The sequence below is a fragment of the Giraffa tippelskirchi genome, chromosome 4 (assembly GCF_054371585.1).
Source record: "Giraffa tippelskirchi isolate mGirTip1 chromosome 4, T2T-mGirTip1v1.2.pri, whole genome shotgun sequence".
Lineage (NCBI taxonomy): Eukaryota > Metazoa > Chordata > Mammalia > Artiodactyla > Giraffidae > Giraffa > Giraffa tippelskirchi.
The window spans coordinates 200,781,475-200,800,557 of NC_137278.1; the positions used below are offsets into that span (position 1 = coordinate 200,781,475).

The 19,083-nt window shown below is 42.4% G+C and overlaps 1 protein-coding gene across 31 annotated transcripts in view; it reads left to right on the top strand.

Moving 5' to 3' along the window:
* ERC1 (ELKS/RAB6-interacting/CAST family member 1) overlaps positions 1-19,083 on the top strand; it is a 266,710-nt gene that overhangs the window by 177,271 nt on the left and 70,356 nt on the right. For 6 of the 31 annotated variants that reach the window (XM_081594071.1, XM_081594067.1, XM_081594068.1 and 3 more), the window contains one exon: positions 17,531-18,668. The exons of the other annotated variants lie outside the window; for them this stretch is intronic. In XM_081594071.1, coding sequence (XP_081450197.1) covers positions 17,531-17,552 — 22 coding nt within the window. In that variant the 3' untranslated portion in view covers positions 17,553-18,668. Of the gene's footprint in view, positions 1-17,530; positions 18,669-19,083 lie in introns of those variants that run through there. 31 annotated transcript variants of the gene reach the window in all.

Consider the following 19,083-nt stretch of genomic DNA (forward strand, 5'->3'; position numbering starts at 1 on the left):
CATGGGGTCGCAAAGAGTCGGACACGACTGAGCGACTGAACTGAACTGATACTAATAGACATTAAAGAATAATCTATTATACAGTCAGGGCCTTTCTTGTTTAGCTTCCCTTAGTAATTTCAAGGAACCCATAGTGTGCTGTTTTTAACTAGATTAGAGGCTGAAAAATGCTAAGTGGTTGTGGATCCAGAGGTTTAGTCAGATTTGCCAATCTTGTCCAGTAAGCGTCAAGTTTGGCTTTGTTTCTTATTCTATTTAATAGCGTTTTCTCTGCTGTAGTAAAACAACCCACAGAAACCAAGACAACTGATTTTATTGTTCAGCATGTAAATGAGAACCCATTTCATAAAATTTGGTAAATTTAATATTAGAAGGACAGAAATTGGAGAGGACAGTTCCATAAAGGGAATATTGTGTATATTTTTAGTTTCTTCGATTCCATTTGCTTTTCAGATTAGCTTTTTTGTTGTTGTTTGGGGGATTTTTTTAGTCACCAAATCTTACCCTACCAACTATCAAACCAGTGTCTCCCTCCAGAGAAGTCCCTAGATTAGATTTTTAAGGACTGCAGTTCTTATAATTGACCACACCAATCACCCATTCCTCTTTCTTGAGGGAGAAAAGCAAGAATAAGTAAAAATTGTGTAGACATTAAAGAGTAAGGGTTACAGTATCTGCCTGCAATGCAGGAGACCTGGGTTTGATTCCTGGATAGGAAGATTTGGAGGAGGACATGGCAACCTACTCCAGTATTCTTGCCTGGAGAATCCCATGGACAGAGGATCCTGGCGGGTTACAGTCCGTGGGGTCGCACGGAGTCGGACACGGCTGAGCGACTAAGCACAGCACAAAGGTTCCAGAGCAGCATTTCTTACTCCTGAGTGTAGTGTATCTTTCATGTCTTTCATAACAAAGGTACAGGTTGCCTTATCTGCTCATCCCTCTCCACTTCCTCACACCTGCTTGTTTCTTTGTGTTACGTTTCTTCGTCATTAATCGTTACCACTGTATACGGTTACTTCAATTTGACATTGCTTTGATTTAACAACATGCAGACTCATATGGAGTCAAATCAGCCCATTTGGTTTCAGGGACCCGCCTGTGATACGAAACCACCAGTCTTCTACTTTGAAAATCCTGATCCCAAAACTTCTCATTCTTTTGGAGAAAATGAGCCAACGTCAGTGTGGCATCAGTAGTCCTAGAAATACACTTTGATTTCTTTCTTGAATCCTTTACAGGTTGATTTATATCTGAATCCTTACTTTGTGACAGTAAGGTAGAAAGATCCTCACTATACTGATTTGCAGCCTGTTGAAAAGTGGAACAAAGTTAGAAGCAAGGCATTTTTCTCAAAGCCCGTTCATTGAAAAGGGGTAAGCCAGAGTCTGGCCAAACGGTCTTTGATCTGACAAACTAGACTGAATAGCTCACTGTATTATATCCTGTCATTCCACCTACATTCCCTGACTGTCAGGTGCTGGACTCTAGTCAGTCTTGGATAATCCTGAAGCTGAAGGTATTCATCAGGATCAGGCCTCTGATGCAGAAAAGAAGTTCATCTGTTTCTCAAAAGGATGCAGACTCAGTGTTGGTCCTGCATGATAGCACTGTTTCCAGACTAAACTTGGTTAAACCTTCTTTATCAAAACCAAAAAGATGACATATAGGAAGAACTTGGGACAGATTCCGTGCCCTAATTCTTGATATTTGAAAGCTGATTCTTGAGACAGAAAGAAAAAGCTCTCCCTTTAGTATAACTAGGAACTGCTCAGAAGGACAGATGTTTTAGATTAAAAACTAAGTATTTGTTGTTGTTGTTGTTTCCTGTTTATGAATAGTTCATAGGGTAATTTCTTCAGTTATTTAAAATTCATTATTTCTCCCTCTTGGAAAGGCTTGACATTGCCAACAGAAAGTAGAACTTCCTGTTTCTACATGCTTTTCTCCCAAATGAAGAGTGTAGCGTAATCACTCACATTACTCCAGGCTCAACTTGACGTAAACTTTTACCATGCTGTTTAAAAATAATACTGATTTCAGAAGTCTGTGGATATGATATTACAAGTTGACCTACATTTTACTAGAACCAAAATGTCTTAGTTGGTGATGAATGTATAGCACCTAGCATGCTAACTCATGTATAGTTGTCTCTGAATGCTGTGGCAGGGAGTGATTTTTTACTTTTTATATCTATTATTGAAAATCAACACCATTTAAAATCATTTCACATCTAGTGGCCTGGCTGTAGTTTTAAACCTTGTGTGCTCGGTTTACTAATTACTCCATTAATCCAGAGTTACAACCCCTTTATGTTTTCAGTTCAGTTCAGTCGCTCAGTCGTGTCCAACTCTCTGCGACCCCATGAATTGCAGCACGCCAGGCCTCCCTGTCCATCACCAACTCCCGGAGTCTACCCAAACCCATGTTCATCGAGTCGGTGATGCCATCCAACCATCTCATCCTCTGTCGTCCCCTTCTCCTCCCGCCCCCAGTCCTACCCAGCATTAGGGTCTTTTCCAATGAGTCCACCCTTCACATGAGGTGGCCAAAGTATTGGAGTTTCAGCTTCAACATCAGACCTTCCAATGAACACCCAGGATTGATCTCTTTTAGGATGGATTAATTGGATCTCCTTGCAGTCCAAGGGACTCTCAAGAGTCTTCTCCAACACCACAGTTCAAAAGCATCAATTCTGTGGCACTCAGCTTTCTTCACCGTCCAACTCTCACATCCATACATGACCACTGGAAAAACCATAGCCTTGACTAGACGGACTTTTGTTGGCAAAGTAATGTCTCTGCTTTTCAATATGCTCTCTAGGTTGGCCATAACCTTCCTTCCAAGGAGTAAGCGTCTTTTAATTTCATGGCTGCAGTCACCATCAGCAGTGATTCTGGAGCCCAAAAAAATAAAGTCTGACACTGTTTCCACTGTTTCCCCATCTGTTTCCCATGGAGTGATGGGACCAGATGCCATGATCTTAGTTTTCTGAACGTTGAGCTTTAAGCCAACTTTTTCACTCTCCTCCTTTATGTTTTAGGGGCCAGTTTCTCTGGAGAAGTAAAGTAGAAGACGTTCCTGTGAAAATCACTCTTTTCTTACGTCTTTGGGGACCCATCCCTTTAGAGTCATTTCTCATATCTTTATGTTCCAACAATGAACTTCTTATAAGTTTCTTTTAGCAGGATAAATGTGTATTTACAGAAGCATTTTAGTTACTTAGAGTAACATTTAGAGGCCTTTTACCCTAGTGAATATAACGCATTTAATGATAGCCAGCCTCCAAATAAGTTCTTACGTTGAAAATTCTTTCCATTGCTGGAAAATTGATCTTTGGTTCTTTTAATTACTGGTTTCCCTGCCGTCTCTTTGACCTTTATTCAAAGGACTCATTTTTCTCCCCATTGTGGTTGCTTCTCCCAAAGACTCCATTGTCAGCTCTGTCATCTTTCTGTACTTCGTCCACCTTCATCCGCCCCCACCGAGCAACTTAGCTATTTAATGGCTTCTGCTACCGTCTATAACTGCTAGTGACATCCAAGTACAAACAGACACTCTAGCCCATGTCTCACTCCCAAGCTTTGGACCTCAGGTTAGCTGCCAACTGGAAGTGACCTCTTAAACGCTACACAAACAGTCCCAATATGTCTAAAATTATGCCCACCATTTATTTTACAAAAACGCTCTTCCTCCATATTTTCAACGTCAATAAATGTAATCCGCTCACTCATTGAGATAGACACTAGTAGACACTAGTAAATAGGTAGACACTAGTAAATAATCCCTAACTTTCTTTCTGCTGTGCCTCCCACAGCTTTTTCAGTCATAATCGTAGAGACTCAGATCCTCTGAATTATATTTCCACATCATTTTATTTTCCCCGTAATCATGTTTCTGATATTTTGTGACTTTCGTATTTGGAGCAGAATCTTAATTGACCTTCTAACCCATATTGCTCTTTTCTAGTCCTTTTTCACTGTTACTTCTAGATGAATACTTACTAAAACACACAAGCGTCACGTTATATCTGTTGAGCTTTTCCAAAGGCTTTGCTTTCAGGCTCCTTAGCATGTTGTTCAAGGTTCTTGTCTGTCCCCTCCCTTTTGTTCACGTTCCCTGGCCCTGGGTACCACTTCAGCCGCTCGGTGTCTTCCTTTGCTCCCTCACTCCCCTCTCTGTTCCTCCCACCCACTATTCTGTCAGGTCAGTGCCACAGCAGGACCTAGTCACCACTTTCTCTGAGTGTGACAGGGAGCTCTCTTGTTTCCTGCTGCTTTCCGCCATGGATTGAAGTGATCTGTGTGCATGTTTGCATCTTGAGTCAATGTTAGGAACTGCTCTGCATCCTGGCAGTATGAATGTGAAGATGAGTCTCTGATCTTAAGGAAGAAGGGAGGGTTTCTTGTGTTTTTCTTTCTTAGAACTCCTAAAGAGTTTGTTTCATAAATAAATAAATGTCTGTTTAAAAATTAAGGGTTTTTTTTTTAATCTTCAAAATAAGTTGTATTTTTCCCTCAATTCTTCAATTCAGACTCATTTAGTATCACAAAAATAATTTTATATAAGCCTAAAATCAGCCACCCATCACAAATGCTTAACGATAGCTCTCTGTAGATGAAACCCATTTTGGTGTGCAAAAAGCTGTAATAAGTACAGTAATAATAAATAATTGCATTGTTTCACACTGTGCAAGTACGTATTATGTTGAGTGAATTTCGGGAACCCTTGCAGCAGCCTGAGCTAGAGCTGCCTTCAAGCTTCTCATTTAAGGTTGGAGGACCCGGAGGCCACAGTACAGGAGTAATTTTACCATTTATACTGATAAGTGACAAGGAACAGATCTAACACCTTGGTATCCTTTTGCCTAAATCCTGCCTCACTGAGGAAGGGGAGAAAATGTTTGAGTAATTAAGATACTGAAAGAGGATACCTTGAAGTAATTCAGGCAAAAAATCATTAATTAGCATTATTTTGTAGGCAGAGGGTTCAATCCCTGGGTCAGGAAGATCCCCTGGAAAAGAGAATGGCTACACACTTCAGTATGCTTGCCTGGAGAATCCCATGGTCAGAGGAACCTGGCGGGCTACAGTCCATGGGGTCGCAAAGAATTGGACACGACTGAGTGACTTTCAATAGACAGATAGGTATAGGCAGAAGATGAGGAAAATTTGAGGAAGTAGAAAGAACAGAAGATGCTATGTTGAGAATACCGTGGCGTTTGAAGGAAAGGGATGATCAGAGATGATTTAAGCAAGAAACTCCCAAGACTTTTGACCTCAAGTTTTCTAATATGCTTGTTGTTGTTTAGTCACTAAGTCATGCCCCACTCTTTGTGACCTCATGGACTGTAGCCTACCAGGCTCCTCTGTCCATGAGATTTCCCACCAAGAATACTGGAGTGTGTTGCCATTTCCTTCTCCAGAAATCTTTCCAACCCAGGGATCCAACCTTGTCTTCTGCACTGCAGGTGGATTCTTTACCACTGAGCCACCTGGAAAGCCTTCTAATACGTTTGGTTTCCCCTTAAATTCTGGAGACTAGCTTAACAGTTCCCAATGGAAGCAAATTACAAGAGCTGAGGTTGGGTGATGCACTCAGGGCCCAGCGGAAAATTGCTTTAGCCATCACTACAGTTAAGAGTGTGGGGCAAATATCCACCATGTGGTACTGAGGAAAGCAGACTAGACCTCACCAGGGGAGCAAGACAGCTCACCTGGGACTAGGTGGTCACCATCATGCAGAATCCATGCCAGTACAGGACCCCAGACTGATTCTTAGACAGTAGGAGGACCTGATGGGTGGAAAACACAGCCAGGTCCTGGCTGAGGGTCTGGACAAAAGCCCCGGGAAGACCCAGAGTGATTGGAGAATGCTCAGGCCCCCAGACTGAAGTCCAGGGGACTGCATGTCCGAGGCCAGCACGCCAAGACCAGAGACTGCCATGGCCGCACCACGGATGCGTCCAGGGGGAAATAAGTGTGTGGAGGTCGTTGGTTAATAAATAGTTTATGCAGTTAAAAACTTGCATAACATAACGTTTTTTGATCTGCTTTTATCACATAGCGTGATGAACTCAGGTGTCATTCATGTTGTAGCATGTGTCAGGAGCAATTTGAGGCTCCAAGATCAGCCTGGCATACTTAAGGCAATTCTGTGGACAGGTTTGTTTTTGAACCACTGAATGTATATTCAAAACTTTGAACTTTGGAAAAATATTTATAAGAGTTTCTTCTTATATTTCATAGAGTGGTAAATAGTTTGTACCTGTTACTGATCTGTTTTGGTAATTCACATATGAAAGGCATGAAAAGCAAGAAATCACAGTATATTGTGTTAATAGATACAAATGAGATAAGAGCTGGATTCAGTGGGAGTTTTTTGTTTTTGTTTTTAACCTGGGTAGGTCCTTTAAAAATTATGGGACTTCTCTAGAAACAGGTGATAAACTGTTTAATTTAATTTAATTTTATTTTATTTTATTTTGGCCACATCCCGGCATGTGGAATCTTAGTTCCCCCTGTTCCCCATGCAGTGGAAGCACACAGTCTTAAACCACTGGACCACAAGGGAAGTCCCTCAGTGGGAACTTAAGGCAAGGGCGAGACCCAGTCTACCTGGGATTGTTGAAGCAGGTGTCAGGGACCCATTAGCTATCTCTCAAGCAGAATACAAGAAGAGAGCATTGAAAGCAGTCTTAATAGACAAAATAGAATATGAAAAGTCACAGGGGTGTGAATACTAAAGTGTATTTGAGGAACTGTGAAAAATTTAGTATTGCTGGAGCAAAGACTCAGTTCAGTTCAGTCCCTCAGTCGTGTCTGATTCTTTGCAACCCCATGGACTGCAGCACGCCAGGCCTTCCTGTCCTTCGCCAACTTCCAAAGTTTGCTCAAACTCATGTCCATCAAGTCGGTGATGCCATCCAACCATCTCATCCTCTGCCGTCCCCTTCTCCTCCTGTCTTCAATCTTTCCCAGCATCAGGGTCTTTTCCAATGAGTCAGTTCTTCGCATCAGGTGGCCAAAGTATTGGAGTTTCAGCTTCAGCATCAGTCCTTCCAATGAATATTCAGGACTGATTTCCTTTAGGATTGACTGGTTTGATCTCCTTGCAGTCCAAGGAACTCTCAAGACTCTTCTCCAACACCACAGTTCAAAAGCATCCATTCTTCGGTGCTTACCTTTCTTTATGGTCCAATCCTCACATCCATACATGACTACTGGAAAAACCATAGCTTTGACTAGACGGGCCTTTGTCAGCAAAGTAGTATCTCTGCTTTTTAATATACTGTCTAGGTTTGGCATAGCTTTTCTTCCAAGGAGTAAGTATCTTTTAATTTCATGGCTGTGGTCACCATCTGCAGTGATTTTGAAGCCCAAGAAAATAAAGTCTATCACTGTTTCTGTTGTTTCCTCATCTGTTTGCCATAAAGTGATGGGACCGGATGCCATGATCTTAGTTTTTTGAATGTTGAGCTTTAAGCCAACTTTTTCACTCTCCTCTTTCACTTTCATCAAGAGGCTCTTTAGTTCCTCTTCACTTTCTGCCATAAGGGTGGTGTCCTCTGCATATCTGAGGTTTTAGAGGCAAATTCTGAAGGACAAAGCTAAAAGGGTCATGTGAGCTGTGCCACACATTGAAAATTTTATTCTGTAGCCATAGGGAACAGGGATGTGACATGATCGATCCACATTTCAGGAAGGCAGTGCTGGTTCTATCTGGGATGGGTTGGAAGGGGGAGAGACCAGAGCAGAAGACCAGTAAGGAATCCATTGGATGAATGCAGACAGGAATACTCTGTACATTTAAGAAGCAAGCACACTCGAACTTTAATGAAATAAGTTTCTAGGTAATCTGTCTTTTTTACCTGTCGCTCATGCTGTCCACAACTCCTGACAGCCCCTGAACTAGCCAGTCCTGGCCCTCAGCAACTTTGAAGTGGTTATTCAGAAACATCCCTGTTTGTACAGCCAAGTGTGGGAGCTCCTGGCTCGAGCAGATATTACCACTGTCCCGAGTTTTCTCATGTCAGTGCCAGGAGACCCACAGGGCCTGGTGCAGACCAGCATCCGAAGCAGAGGATGGTTCTCTCCTATCACAGTCTGGTCCATCACCCCAAGGAGAGCACCATTTGTTGCACTTCGTTTCCCCCCTTTAAGCCGTATCACTGATTCTAAAATATTTCATGGCACATTCAGATGACAGCAGTTTTGGTACGAATATTGGTATTTTACAGTTTGAGAAATACCGGCTTCTCATTATTTTCGCGTGAAAATATCCCACCCGGTCATCATGCTGCTTGTGATTTAAAAAGTTTCTTCAGGAAAACTGTGTCTACCATAGAAACTACCTGTCTAGTCTTCCTTAAAGCAGGTTGTGTTGTAACTTTGGAGTTTAGCTATTTTGGTATTGATACTGAGTCATTTTTTTAAATTGGAGAATAATTGCTTTACAATATTGTGTTAGTTTCTGCCGTACAACGGTGTGAATCAGCCATAGGTATACATGTGTCCCCTCCGTCTAAAGCCTCCCTCCCACTCCCCATCCCATCCCACCCCTCTAGGTCATCACAGAACATGGAGCTGAGCTCCCTATGCTATACAGCAGCTTCCCACTAGCTATCTATTTTACACATGGTAGTGTATATATGGGAAGATCCCCTGGAGAAGGGAACGGCCACTTACTCCAGTATTCTTGCCTGAAGAATTCCACTGAACAGAGGAGCCTTGCAGGCTACAGTCCATGGGGTTGCAAAGAGTCAGACATGACTGAGGAACTTTCACTTAATGTATGTATGTCAACGCTACTCTCTCAATTCATCCCACCCTCTTCCCCCACTGGGTCCACAAGTCCATTCTCTACATCTGCATCTCTATTCCTGCCCTGCAAATAGGTTCATCAGTACCATTTTTCTAGATTCCGTATATATGCGCTGTTGGTTGTTGCTCAGTCGCTCAGTCGTGTCCGACTCTTTACGATCCCATGGACTGCAGCACCCCAGGCTTTCTTGTCCTTCACCATCTCCTGGAGCTTGCTCAAACTCATGTCCATCAAGACGACGATGCCATCCAACCATGTCGTCCTCTCTGTTTTTCTCTTTCTGACTTAATTCACTCTGTATGACAGACTCTAGGTTCATCCATCTCAGTACAACTGACTTGGTATTGGGTCATTTTTTAAAGAAGTTACATCACTGATACTGACTCATCTCTCACTTACTTCACCACTCTTTCTCCCCTCTGCAGACGGGTGTCAGGAATCTTCTCCACTCTCACCCACCTGACTCGGGTCTCAGCCTCTCTCCTTTCCTTCCACACAGCTCTGGTTCTGTCCATGCGCCTCCATCTCCTAGCGCTTCCAGGCTGCGTGCTGAAATGAGCTGTCGTCTGAGACTTCTCTTCTAAATTACAGATTTCATATGTTCAAATATTTTCATCTTTGCTTATAAATAAAACTTCTGACATGTTACAGTTGTTTTATGGACCTCAAGCGGGGGAGATTGTCCAGTTTGGGTAAGGACCTTTTTTTTTAAGATAACATGATCAGTTTTGTGGTGGTTGTTTCTCTTTGCTAATCATGACCTTTACTCTCAGAATTCAGTAGGTCCTGTCAAACTCTCTGTGGAGGAAAAGATATTTTTAATACACTTTAAATGTGGTATTCTCTTTGCATTGAGTCAAGAAGATACAGATTTCTCAAGAGGGAGGAAAGGCAGAACTGGAACCACATTGAGGTTTATATTGTTTACATTGAAAACTCGTTCTAGTACATTTTCATCATCATGTTGTAATAAAACTAACAGCCCTTAGCCACAACTAATCTTGGGAGATAAAACTCATATCCATTTGGCTCTTGACTAAAGGTTAAAAAGTATAATTGGAAAGGAATATAAGACCAAGAGTATAAGTGGGTTTCTTCTTTCTACTTCTGTTATCACAGCCTGAGCTTTGTAGGAAAACTAACACTTGTTAAGTGCCTTCCACGTGCCAGATTCACAGCTGTAAGAGAGGTGCTGTATTTTAAACTGTCAAAATCTTAACTACTCTGGGAAGTTTAGACATTTGTGTTACCATTTCATAGATAAGAAAAAATGAGGTTTCAGAAGTTATTGTCTCAGGCCACAGAGCAAGTATATGGCAGAGTTGAAGTCCAAACACTTGCTTTTCTTCTCATACTGTGTCTCAAGTCAGGTTTTTAATTCAGTTCAGTTCAGTCTCTCAGTCATGTCTGACTCTTTGCGACCCCATGAATCGCAGCACACCAGGCCTCCCTGTCCATCACCAACTCCTGGGGTTTACCCTCATGTCCATCAAGTCGGTGATGCCATCCAGCCATCTCATTGTCGACCGTCCCCTTCTCCTCCTGCCCCCAATCCTTCCCAGCATCAGGGGCTTTTCCAATGAGTCAACTCTTTGCATGAGGTAGCCAAAGTATTGGAGTTTCAGCTTCAACATCAGTCCTTCCAATGAACACCCAGGGCTGATCTCTTTTAGGATGGACTGGTTGGATCTCCTTGCAGTCCAAGGGACTCGCAAGAGTCTTCTCCAACACCACAGTTCAAAAGCATCAATTCTTCAGCACTCAGCTTACTTCACAGTCCAACTCTCACATCCATACATGACTACTGGAAAAACCATAGCCTTGACTAGACAGACCTTTGTTGCCAAAGTAATGTGTCTGCTTTTTAAAATGCTGTCTAGGTTGGTCATAACCTTCCTTCTAGGGAGTAAGCATCTTTTAATTTCATGGCTGCAATCACCATCTGCAGTGATTTTGGAGCCCAGAAAAATAAAGTCTGACACTGTTTCCCCACCTATTTGCCATGAAGTGATGGGACCAGATGCCATGATCTTAGTTTTCTGAATGTTGAGCTTTAAATCAACTTTTTCACTCTCCTCTTTCACTTTCATCAAGAGGCTTTTTAGTTCCTCTTCACTTTCTGCCATAAGGGTGGTGTCATGTGCACATCTGAGGTTATTGCTATTTCCCCTGGCAATCTTGATTCCAGCTTGTGCTTCTTCCACCCCAGCATTTCTCATGATGTACTCTGCATATAAGTTAAATAAGCAGGGTGACAATATACAGCCTTGATGTACTCCTTTTCCTGTTTGGAACCAGTCTGTTGTTCCATGTCCAGTTCTAACTGTTGCTTCCTGACCTGCATACAGGTTTCTCAAGAGATAGGTCAGGTGGTCTGGTATTCCCATCTCTTTCAGAATTTTCCACAATTTATAGTGATCCACACAGTCAAAGGCTTTGGCATCGTCAATAAAGCAGAAATAGATGTTTTTCTGGAACTCTCTTGCTTTTTCAATGATCCAGTGGTTTTTAATTATGTATTTATTATTATCCTTTTATTTTAAAACATTTTTTGCAATAGCAAAAGTAAAACTAAGAAAGTCAAAAATAGCCCCAAACTCAGCTGTTTGGGAAGTAATCATTTGAAGTAGATATTGATTCCTATCATATTTCTAAACATATATTGTTATTCAGTCACTAAGTCATGTCTGACTCTTTGCAGCCCCATGGACTGCAGCACACCAGACTTTCCTGTCCTTCACTATCTCCTGGAGTTTGCTCAAACTTATGTCCTTTGAGTCAGTGATGCCATCCAACCATCTCATCTTCTACTGCTCTCTTCTCCTTTTGCCCTCAATCTTTCCAAGCATCAGGTTCTTTTCCAATGAGTCAGCTCTTCACGTCAGGTGACCAAAATATTGGAGCTTCAGCATCAGTCTTTCCAGTGAATATTCAGGGTTAATTTCAGGAAAGCTGTGACAAACCTAGACAACATATTAAAAAGCAGAGACATCACTTTGTTGACAAAGGTCCATCTAGTCAAAGCTAAAATGGTTTTCCAGTAGTCATGTATGGATGTGAGATTTGGACCATAAAGAAGGCTGAGCGCTGCAGAATTGATGCTTCAAATTGGGGTGCTGGATTGGAGAAGACTCTTGAGAGTCCCTTGACATCAGGGAGATTTCAAGCCAGTCAATCCTAAACATATATACAGACAGAAAAAGAGAGGAGAAATTAATGGGTTCATAGGAACATGCCATTTTGGGTAAAAATTGAGTTTACTTTTACTTGATTGTAATAGAATGAACAAATGGAGTTTTAACCGACTGTTTCTTTCCAGGAGAAGAATTCCCGAGACATCTTCCCAAGGATAAGAAAAGACTAAGAGATTAAGTCATGTTTAAGCTATATTTTAATTTCAGCTTCACGAAGGTTTATAGTATATTTCGTTTATGGCTGTAATTTCCAAGTTTACTCAGTGTCAGTTTTGCATCTAAATTCTGTGCTTTAACACCTGCCCTTTCCTGAATTTTCTCTTTAGTTTCCTGAATTCTTTGACTTTTTTGTCTTGTTTTGTTTATTAAATGTTTATCTTTAATTGGCTTTTTCAGCCAAGACTTACAGATACTGAATTTTTCTTTTTCATTTTTTTTGTTTTTGCACACTCAATAATGTTTATCCTGCCATTGTACTTGAAGATCTAGATGGTTATGAAATTCCTGAGTCTGATGCTCCTGATATGGAGTGGATGACTGCTGCCTGGTACCTTTCCTACCCACTTTGTCTGAAACCTCGTTGCTTCCTCCTCTGAGAGTGGTGTAAGGGCTGGCAGCTGCCTTCAGTCTGCTTTCTGGGTCTTAGGGTGTATGGAGAAGGGACAGTGCCTCGACTGGGGCAGTGCAGAGTCTTTGTCAGAAGACTTGGGCTTGTTTTTTTTCTTCTGGAATTTTGATAAATGGCGTACGTTCATCCTGGTAAAAGCGAGTAGGGTTCAGATCATTTGCTAAATTTTTTAGTGTTCCCTGTGTGTCCCAGGCCGCTCAGTGGTAAAGAATCCTCCTGCCAAGACTCAGAAAAGATGGGTTTGATCCCTGGGTCAGGAAAATGCCCTGGAGGATGGCATGGCAACCCTTCCTGGTATTCTTGTCTGGGAAATCCCATGGACAGAGGTGCCCAGTGGGCTACAGTCCATGGGGTCATTAAGAGTCAGACACAGCTGAGCACACACTCACGTTAGTGTTCTCTAGAAAATAGCTTATCCTGGTAGTTTCTCTTGCCTCTACCAAAATTTGTAGAGATAAGTGTTCCTCCTGACTTTCTTCTCTTGAACTGTTAATGTACCCTTTCAGTCTTTTTCCTCCAAGGTTGTAACTTTTGTGTTGTTTGGTTCCCATGGGTGAATGTTCTCTAGGCTTTTGCAATGTTCTGATATTTCTTCCAGGTATTGGCAGGGGTTGGGGGGAGATTCTGAAATCTGCCACTTTGAGGCAAATTTGCCGTGTTTAATTACAAAGGTGATCTGAGAGAAGACCGGGTATGTGCACCATGTAGCCCCTCCTCACTGCCATGTCCCAGACAGGTTTCAGTGCTGGGTCACAAGCAGCCTCAGCCTTTTGCCACAGTTTTCTCTGCAAATATTATCACTTTCCATGTGCTTCACGGGGCTTCCCTGGTGCCTCAAATGGTAAAGAATCTGCCTGCAATGTGGGAGATTTGGGTATAATCCTTGGGTTGGGAAGATCCCCTGGATGAGAGCATGGCAACCCACTCCAGTATTCTTGCCTGGAGAATCCCATGAATAGAGGACCCTGGCAGGCTATATAGTCCATGGGGTCACACAGAGTCGGACACGACTGAGTGACTAAGCACGCACAGCAAAACACATGTGCTTCACGGCGTGAAAAGGGACCTAAAGTTTACATATTTTTTTCCATTGACCACAAAATCCTTTTCTGTTTGGGACATGAATTGCCTAGTATACACTGACTGCATCTCTACAATCTGTTCTTTTTCTGTGGATGAAAAGTTTGTGTCTGGAGTTAGAATTTAAAATAGATGAAAGTTTTTAATTGCTAATATTGCTAATTCTACACAGTTCTTGTTCTTTACAGTTGTATATTTTAAGTGTCTGTGTACTGTGGTTATATTGAAATTTTAACACAAGTCTGTTCATTCAAGTGTTTATTGAATACCTATTTTAGGTGCTAAGGAGAGATATATAAACAAATACATAGAAGAATGATCAAGTTCAAAAATGGGAGCACGTACACAAAGCAGCTGTGTGCTTGGTTCACATGCCGACCCCAGCTCCTATTGCGCTGTGCAGCCGGCCCTGGGTGTTGCCGGGGGTGAAGATAGCACCGAGTTGCAGCCGTGCTCAAGTTATATGAGACCCAAGGGAGATGGGAGTTGATGATCGGGGCGACTTCTCAGCAGCTATGATATCAGGAAGGGGTTGTAAAAAGCTGCTGACAAGACATGGTGAATTACAAGTGCTTCAGTAATGTTGGAGCATAAATTATAATGGATCATGGGAGGAAGACAGGCAGTGTTCCAGCTCACAAAGGGCCTTCTGTACCATCCTGTGGAATTTGGCCTTTATCCTCTGCATTTGTCAACAAATTATCCCAAATGTAGTGGCTTAAAACAGTTATCATCTCAGTTTCTGATGGTCAGGTGTTCGGGGACCACTCGGTTGTGAGCTTCTGGCCCAGGTCCTCTCGTGAAGGTGCTGCTCAGGTGCGCCCTGGGCTGCAGTCCTCTGAGGCGTGCTCGTGGCTTCAGGAGCTCTGGCCACAGTGGCTGCCCCAGGTGATTGTTGAGAAGAGTTGTCTCCTTAGTGGCTTTAAGCATTGTTTGCAAAGAGTTGAGAACAACAGAGCTAGCTTGGTGATTATACTTAGAGCTTAATGTCAAAAGCCCTTTTCCACCAACACATAACCTTTACAACTGGTTATATCTCCCATTTCCTAGACGAGAGGCTGGTACTGTGGCCATTCTCGGTTTGAAGTATCTGTACTGTCTGCACGGGTCACACTGATGGCAGTGCAGGTCTCCAAGCCAAGTGACACCCTGGCAGGTTCATCCCCAGCGTCACTCCAGCTCATTGCCTTACCTAGATGGAAGCCAGGCTCACAGTCCCTTGCTTTTTTATCTTAAGCAGCAAAAGGTGGCCTTCTTGGTTTATGAATTTTAAAAGCTGGGGAAAAGCTTGAGAGAGAAATTTGACTCGAAGTGTGTGTGTGCTGTTGTGTTCAACTCGTTGCAACCCCATGGAATGTATCCCACCAGTCCCCTGTGTCCTTGGAATTTTCTAGGCAAGAATTCTAGAGTGGTTGCTGAGCTCTCCTCCAGAGGATCTTCCTGACCCAAGGATCAAACCCCTGTCTCTTGCATCTCCCATATTGGCAGGTGGATTCTTTACTACAGCGCCACCTGGGAACCAAATTTGACTTGGGGAATATGGTTTTCTTGAATGGATAATTAAGTCAGGAAAAAACAGAGGACAAAGGAGATCAGAGGTCAGGATACATTTTGGTTTATTCTGTAGTTCTCTCACCACAGTGATTCACTCAGAAAGGATCAATTTTGAATAGTGTTCAAAGGAGCTGGCCTGGGGCAAGTGCAGGCCAGCCCTGAGGAACCAAGATGAGTTGAGACCTAGTGCATTTTTTAAGTGATTCCAGGGCTGTCCAGGTGTCCTGATTTAAAGGCTGCTTTTTGAGTCAGGAAATTGTGTCTTGTTCTGAGGTTTACCATCATAAAGCACACAGTCCTGGGGGGTGGTGCTTCAGCTCCATGAATCACAGGCTGGCCGTGCAGACCCAAGCCCATGATTTATTCATGCCATGCCATAGTAGGAATGACAAATGCATGAGCCACACATGGTTCCTGGGATGGGTTTTTAACTGGGGAGGGGCCATAAATCCATAAAGTGAAATGAGGCAGAGCCAGCCACAGCTCATGTCATGGCCAGGAGATCTCTTCCTGTTTGACGGGGATTTTCATTCCAGACCTGGTGAAGTTCAGCATCCTTCTTGGAAGGTGTCCCTGGGCTTTTCCTGTGCTGTTTCAGTCTGTCGATCAACAGTCTTTGATTCGTTGCTTACAAACCTAAAAAACAGCTCTGAAATGTAGTTGTTACTAATATTTTGTCTTCTATAAAGTATAACTGACTTGAATATTTGCTCGCAGGCTTTTCAAGAAATTTTTGCTTGGAAAATTCTTCATTGGGCTGCTAAGCCATGATCAGTCATCCTCCTTTGCATCTCAGTCTGTGATTGCCAGTGTTGCAGTAAGCTTAAAGTCCTACCTAGCTTTATGAGCTTCATTTAATTCCCCAACTCTGATAAAGTGGTTCTGTTAGAATTGCACTCGAGATTTGTATGGGTAATACTCAGTTGAAGAGAAAGAGATCCAGGGGCCGTGTCAGAATATGAGCACCCATTGCTACCATCTTCTATAGTTTTAGCATCTTTACTACTCTAGGTACTTCCCTGGAGATCCGGTGGTTAAGACTTCGCCTTCCAAAGTAGAGGGTGTGGGTTTGATCCCTGGTCAGAAGGCTAAGATCTCACATGACTCACAGCCAAAAAAACAAAAACATAAAAAGAAAAAACACCCAGAAGCAATATTGTAACAAATTCAATAAAGACTTTAAAAATGGTCCACATCAAAAAAAAAACACCTGTAAGAAAATAAAATCTTTACTTCTCTTGTTAAAATAAGCCAAGTTTAAAAACTTTTTCAGTTTCCATGGGGGCTTCCCTGGTGGCTCAGATGGTAAAGCATCTGACTACAATGTGGGAGACTTGGGTTTGATACCTGGGTCGGGAAGATCCCCTGGAGAAGGATATGGCTACCCACTCCAGTACTCTCGCCTGGAAAATCCCATGGACAGAGGAGCCTGGTAGGCTACAGTCCATGGGGTCGCAAAAGTTGGACACAACTGAGCGACTTCACTTACACTTTATAGTAAATTCTAAAACTTCTTTAGAAAGAATATTTCCAGTTGTCTTTTTCCTGTATCTTTGAGAAGTACAGTGATAGTTATGGCTTTATTGGTTTCAAACGTATTTCCAGCATTTTTAAAAACAGTACCATTGCTAATGCAGGAAAACGTCAAAATTTAAAAAAAAAAATTTATCAGAAGATTCTACATCTCCCCCTCCTGCAGTGCCTTCCATCACCATATACACCTTATATATATATATATAAAACGGAAGGATGGGTGTAGGGACCCACTTCCTAATTTATGTCTGGCACTTGACAAGCAGCTGGAACGTAAGGGAGGATGCAGAGAAGACGGGATTCTAGCTGATGGGAATAACGATTCATCTACCAAATGCAAGCAAGCCACTTGCCTTTTCTTTTCCTATGGAATTTCCCCACCAGATGTTTCGTTCCAAACCCATGTAGAAGAGGAGTTGGTCTTATGATTTTCACCAACCAATTGATAGCAGATGAGTGATGAGTGATGGAATTGTTGAATCATTAATACAGGAAGGGAACAAATTTCAGAGTTTGTCTTTGTTTTGGTCAACAAACAAATGCCTTGGTGATCTTCAGCATCTCTGAAGCCCCAGCATCTCCAGCACCTGCCCCGCCCGACCCCACACCCCAGCAGTCATGCAAATGTGTCCCTAGAGCTCTCACAGCTTCATAGGCAGCTTGAAGAGTATCTGGGATATTTACTCATTGGAACTCTTTGTACTTTTTTTTTTTTCAGTGTACCACAAATCCAGACATGAGATGTTCTGTGTAATGTCTGCTGCTTTATGAAATTGAGGCACGCTTAGCTCTCAGTTGTGCCTGAGATGGAGAGTGAGTGCCACGTACACTGGCATTCCTCTAGCCAGTGTCCCAGCAGGCAGATTGGAGTGCTGTGTAAGCTAAAGGCAAGGCAGGCAGCCCCACGGTAGCACCGTGTGGACAGCTGGCATGGACGTGTTATACATCTCCAACTGGAAAAGGTTAAGTAAACAGGGGGACAGTGACAAACTGCAGGGATTAATTGCTTAAAGCATTCAGTGGTTCTTAAAACAGACATCTAAATAAACGGAAGGGTTCTGGTGTTTGAGTTCTGAAGCACAGTGTAAGAAGACTTTATTTTCCTTTGGAAGCAGAAACTTCCTAAGAAAAGACACAGTAAATGATCCAGCCCAAAGTAAGAATGTGACAATAGCCAGCAGACCGTTATTTTGAAGGGACTGTATCTTTATCAGGGAGGTTCGTGTTCTGGAATGTTCTGTTCGCATTATACCATCAAACATGAGGCAAGCCTAAAGGACATACTATTATGAAATAGTAAAGACAAAATGAAAGAAAAGGCCATATAAATCTTTTTGTACACATCATCCCCAGATGTTACTATGAGCCCACTACTTAACTTCATCTCTTGAGGCTCATGGTAAGCTGTTTTTACCCCCCCAACCCCAGATTTCCAACACAAATCATTGGGTTTAAGACATAATTCACTAGGGATTTTGGTAGGATTTGAGTAAATCCCCAACAAAAAAATCCCTGGGCTTGCCAGCTATTTTTAAAGGCAGAGATTTAGAAAGCAGAAGATCCTCAAGTTCACTTGTCTTGTGATGGCCCTTGCTATGAAAATGGCAAAGAGGAAATTTGCCTGTAAATACGTTATAAGATGCTTGCCCTCCAAACCATCTGTTGGCTGGAGCCACACCAGAGGAGTCCACAATATTTTCAAGTCCAGTGATGGTCCATTTTATGAGGATCTTCAGTGTCATCAGAATTTTAGAGTTTAAAATAGCTGATTGTTTTTACAGTGGAATTGGAAGGTTTTGATGTACTTAGTGAATTTGGAAAAGCAAATACAAATAATAAAAATGCAGTCTTGTCAAGAGTGTGGGTCTACTGTTAGTCTTTTAAATCAGTTCTTTCTGTAAAGTAGTGTGTCTCAAGTACCTTCTTGAAAGATTCTCGAAAGTATAGAAAGCCATCCCCTGAGATTAAGATCCCACGGGTCAGGAGCGGAGAACAGCCTTCTGTTCGTAGTCATTTCTGTTGTGTTTGAGAACCACTGTTTGTAAAGCAAGTCTAGTATACTTCTTTGGCTCACACACCTTTCCACAGCTGTGAACTTGAGCATCTTTGAAGTCTTCTTGGGTTCTACAGGTAAATCCACTTCCTTCTCAGCAGGCACTTTGGGTCAACTTTCAGATGCTGAGAATTTGCATGTGTGTTTTCTCTGTATGTGCTGTACTTTGGTGTGTCGTAAACCTTGTATCATCAAAGGTAGGGTTTGTCTCTGCATTT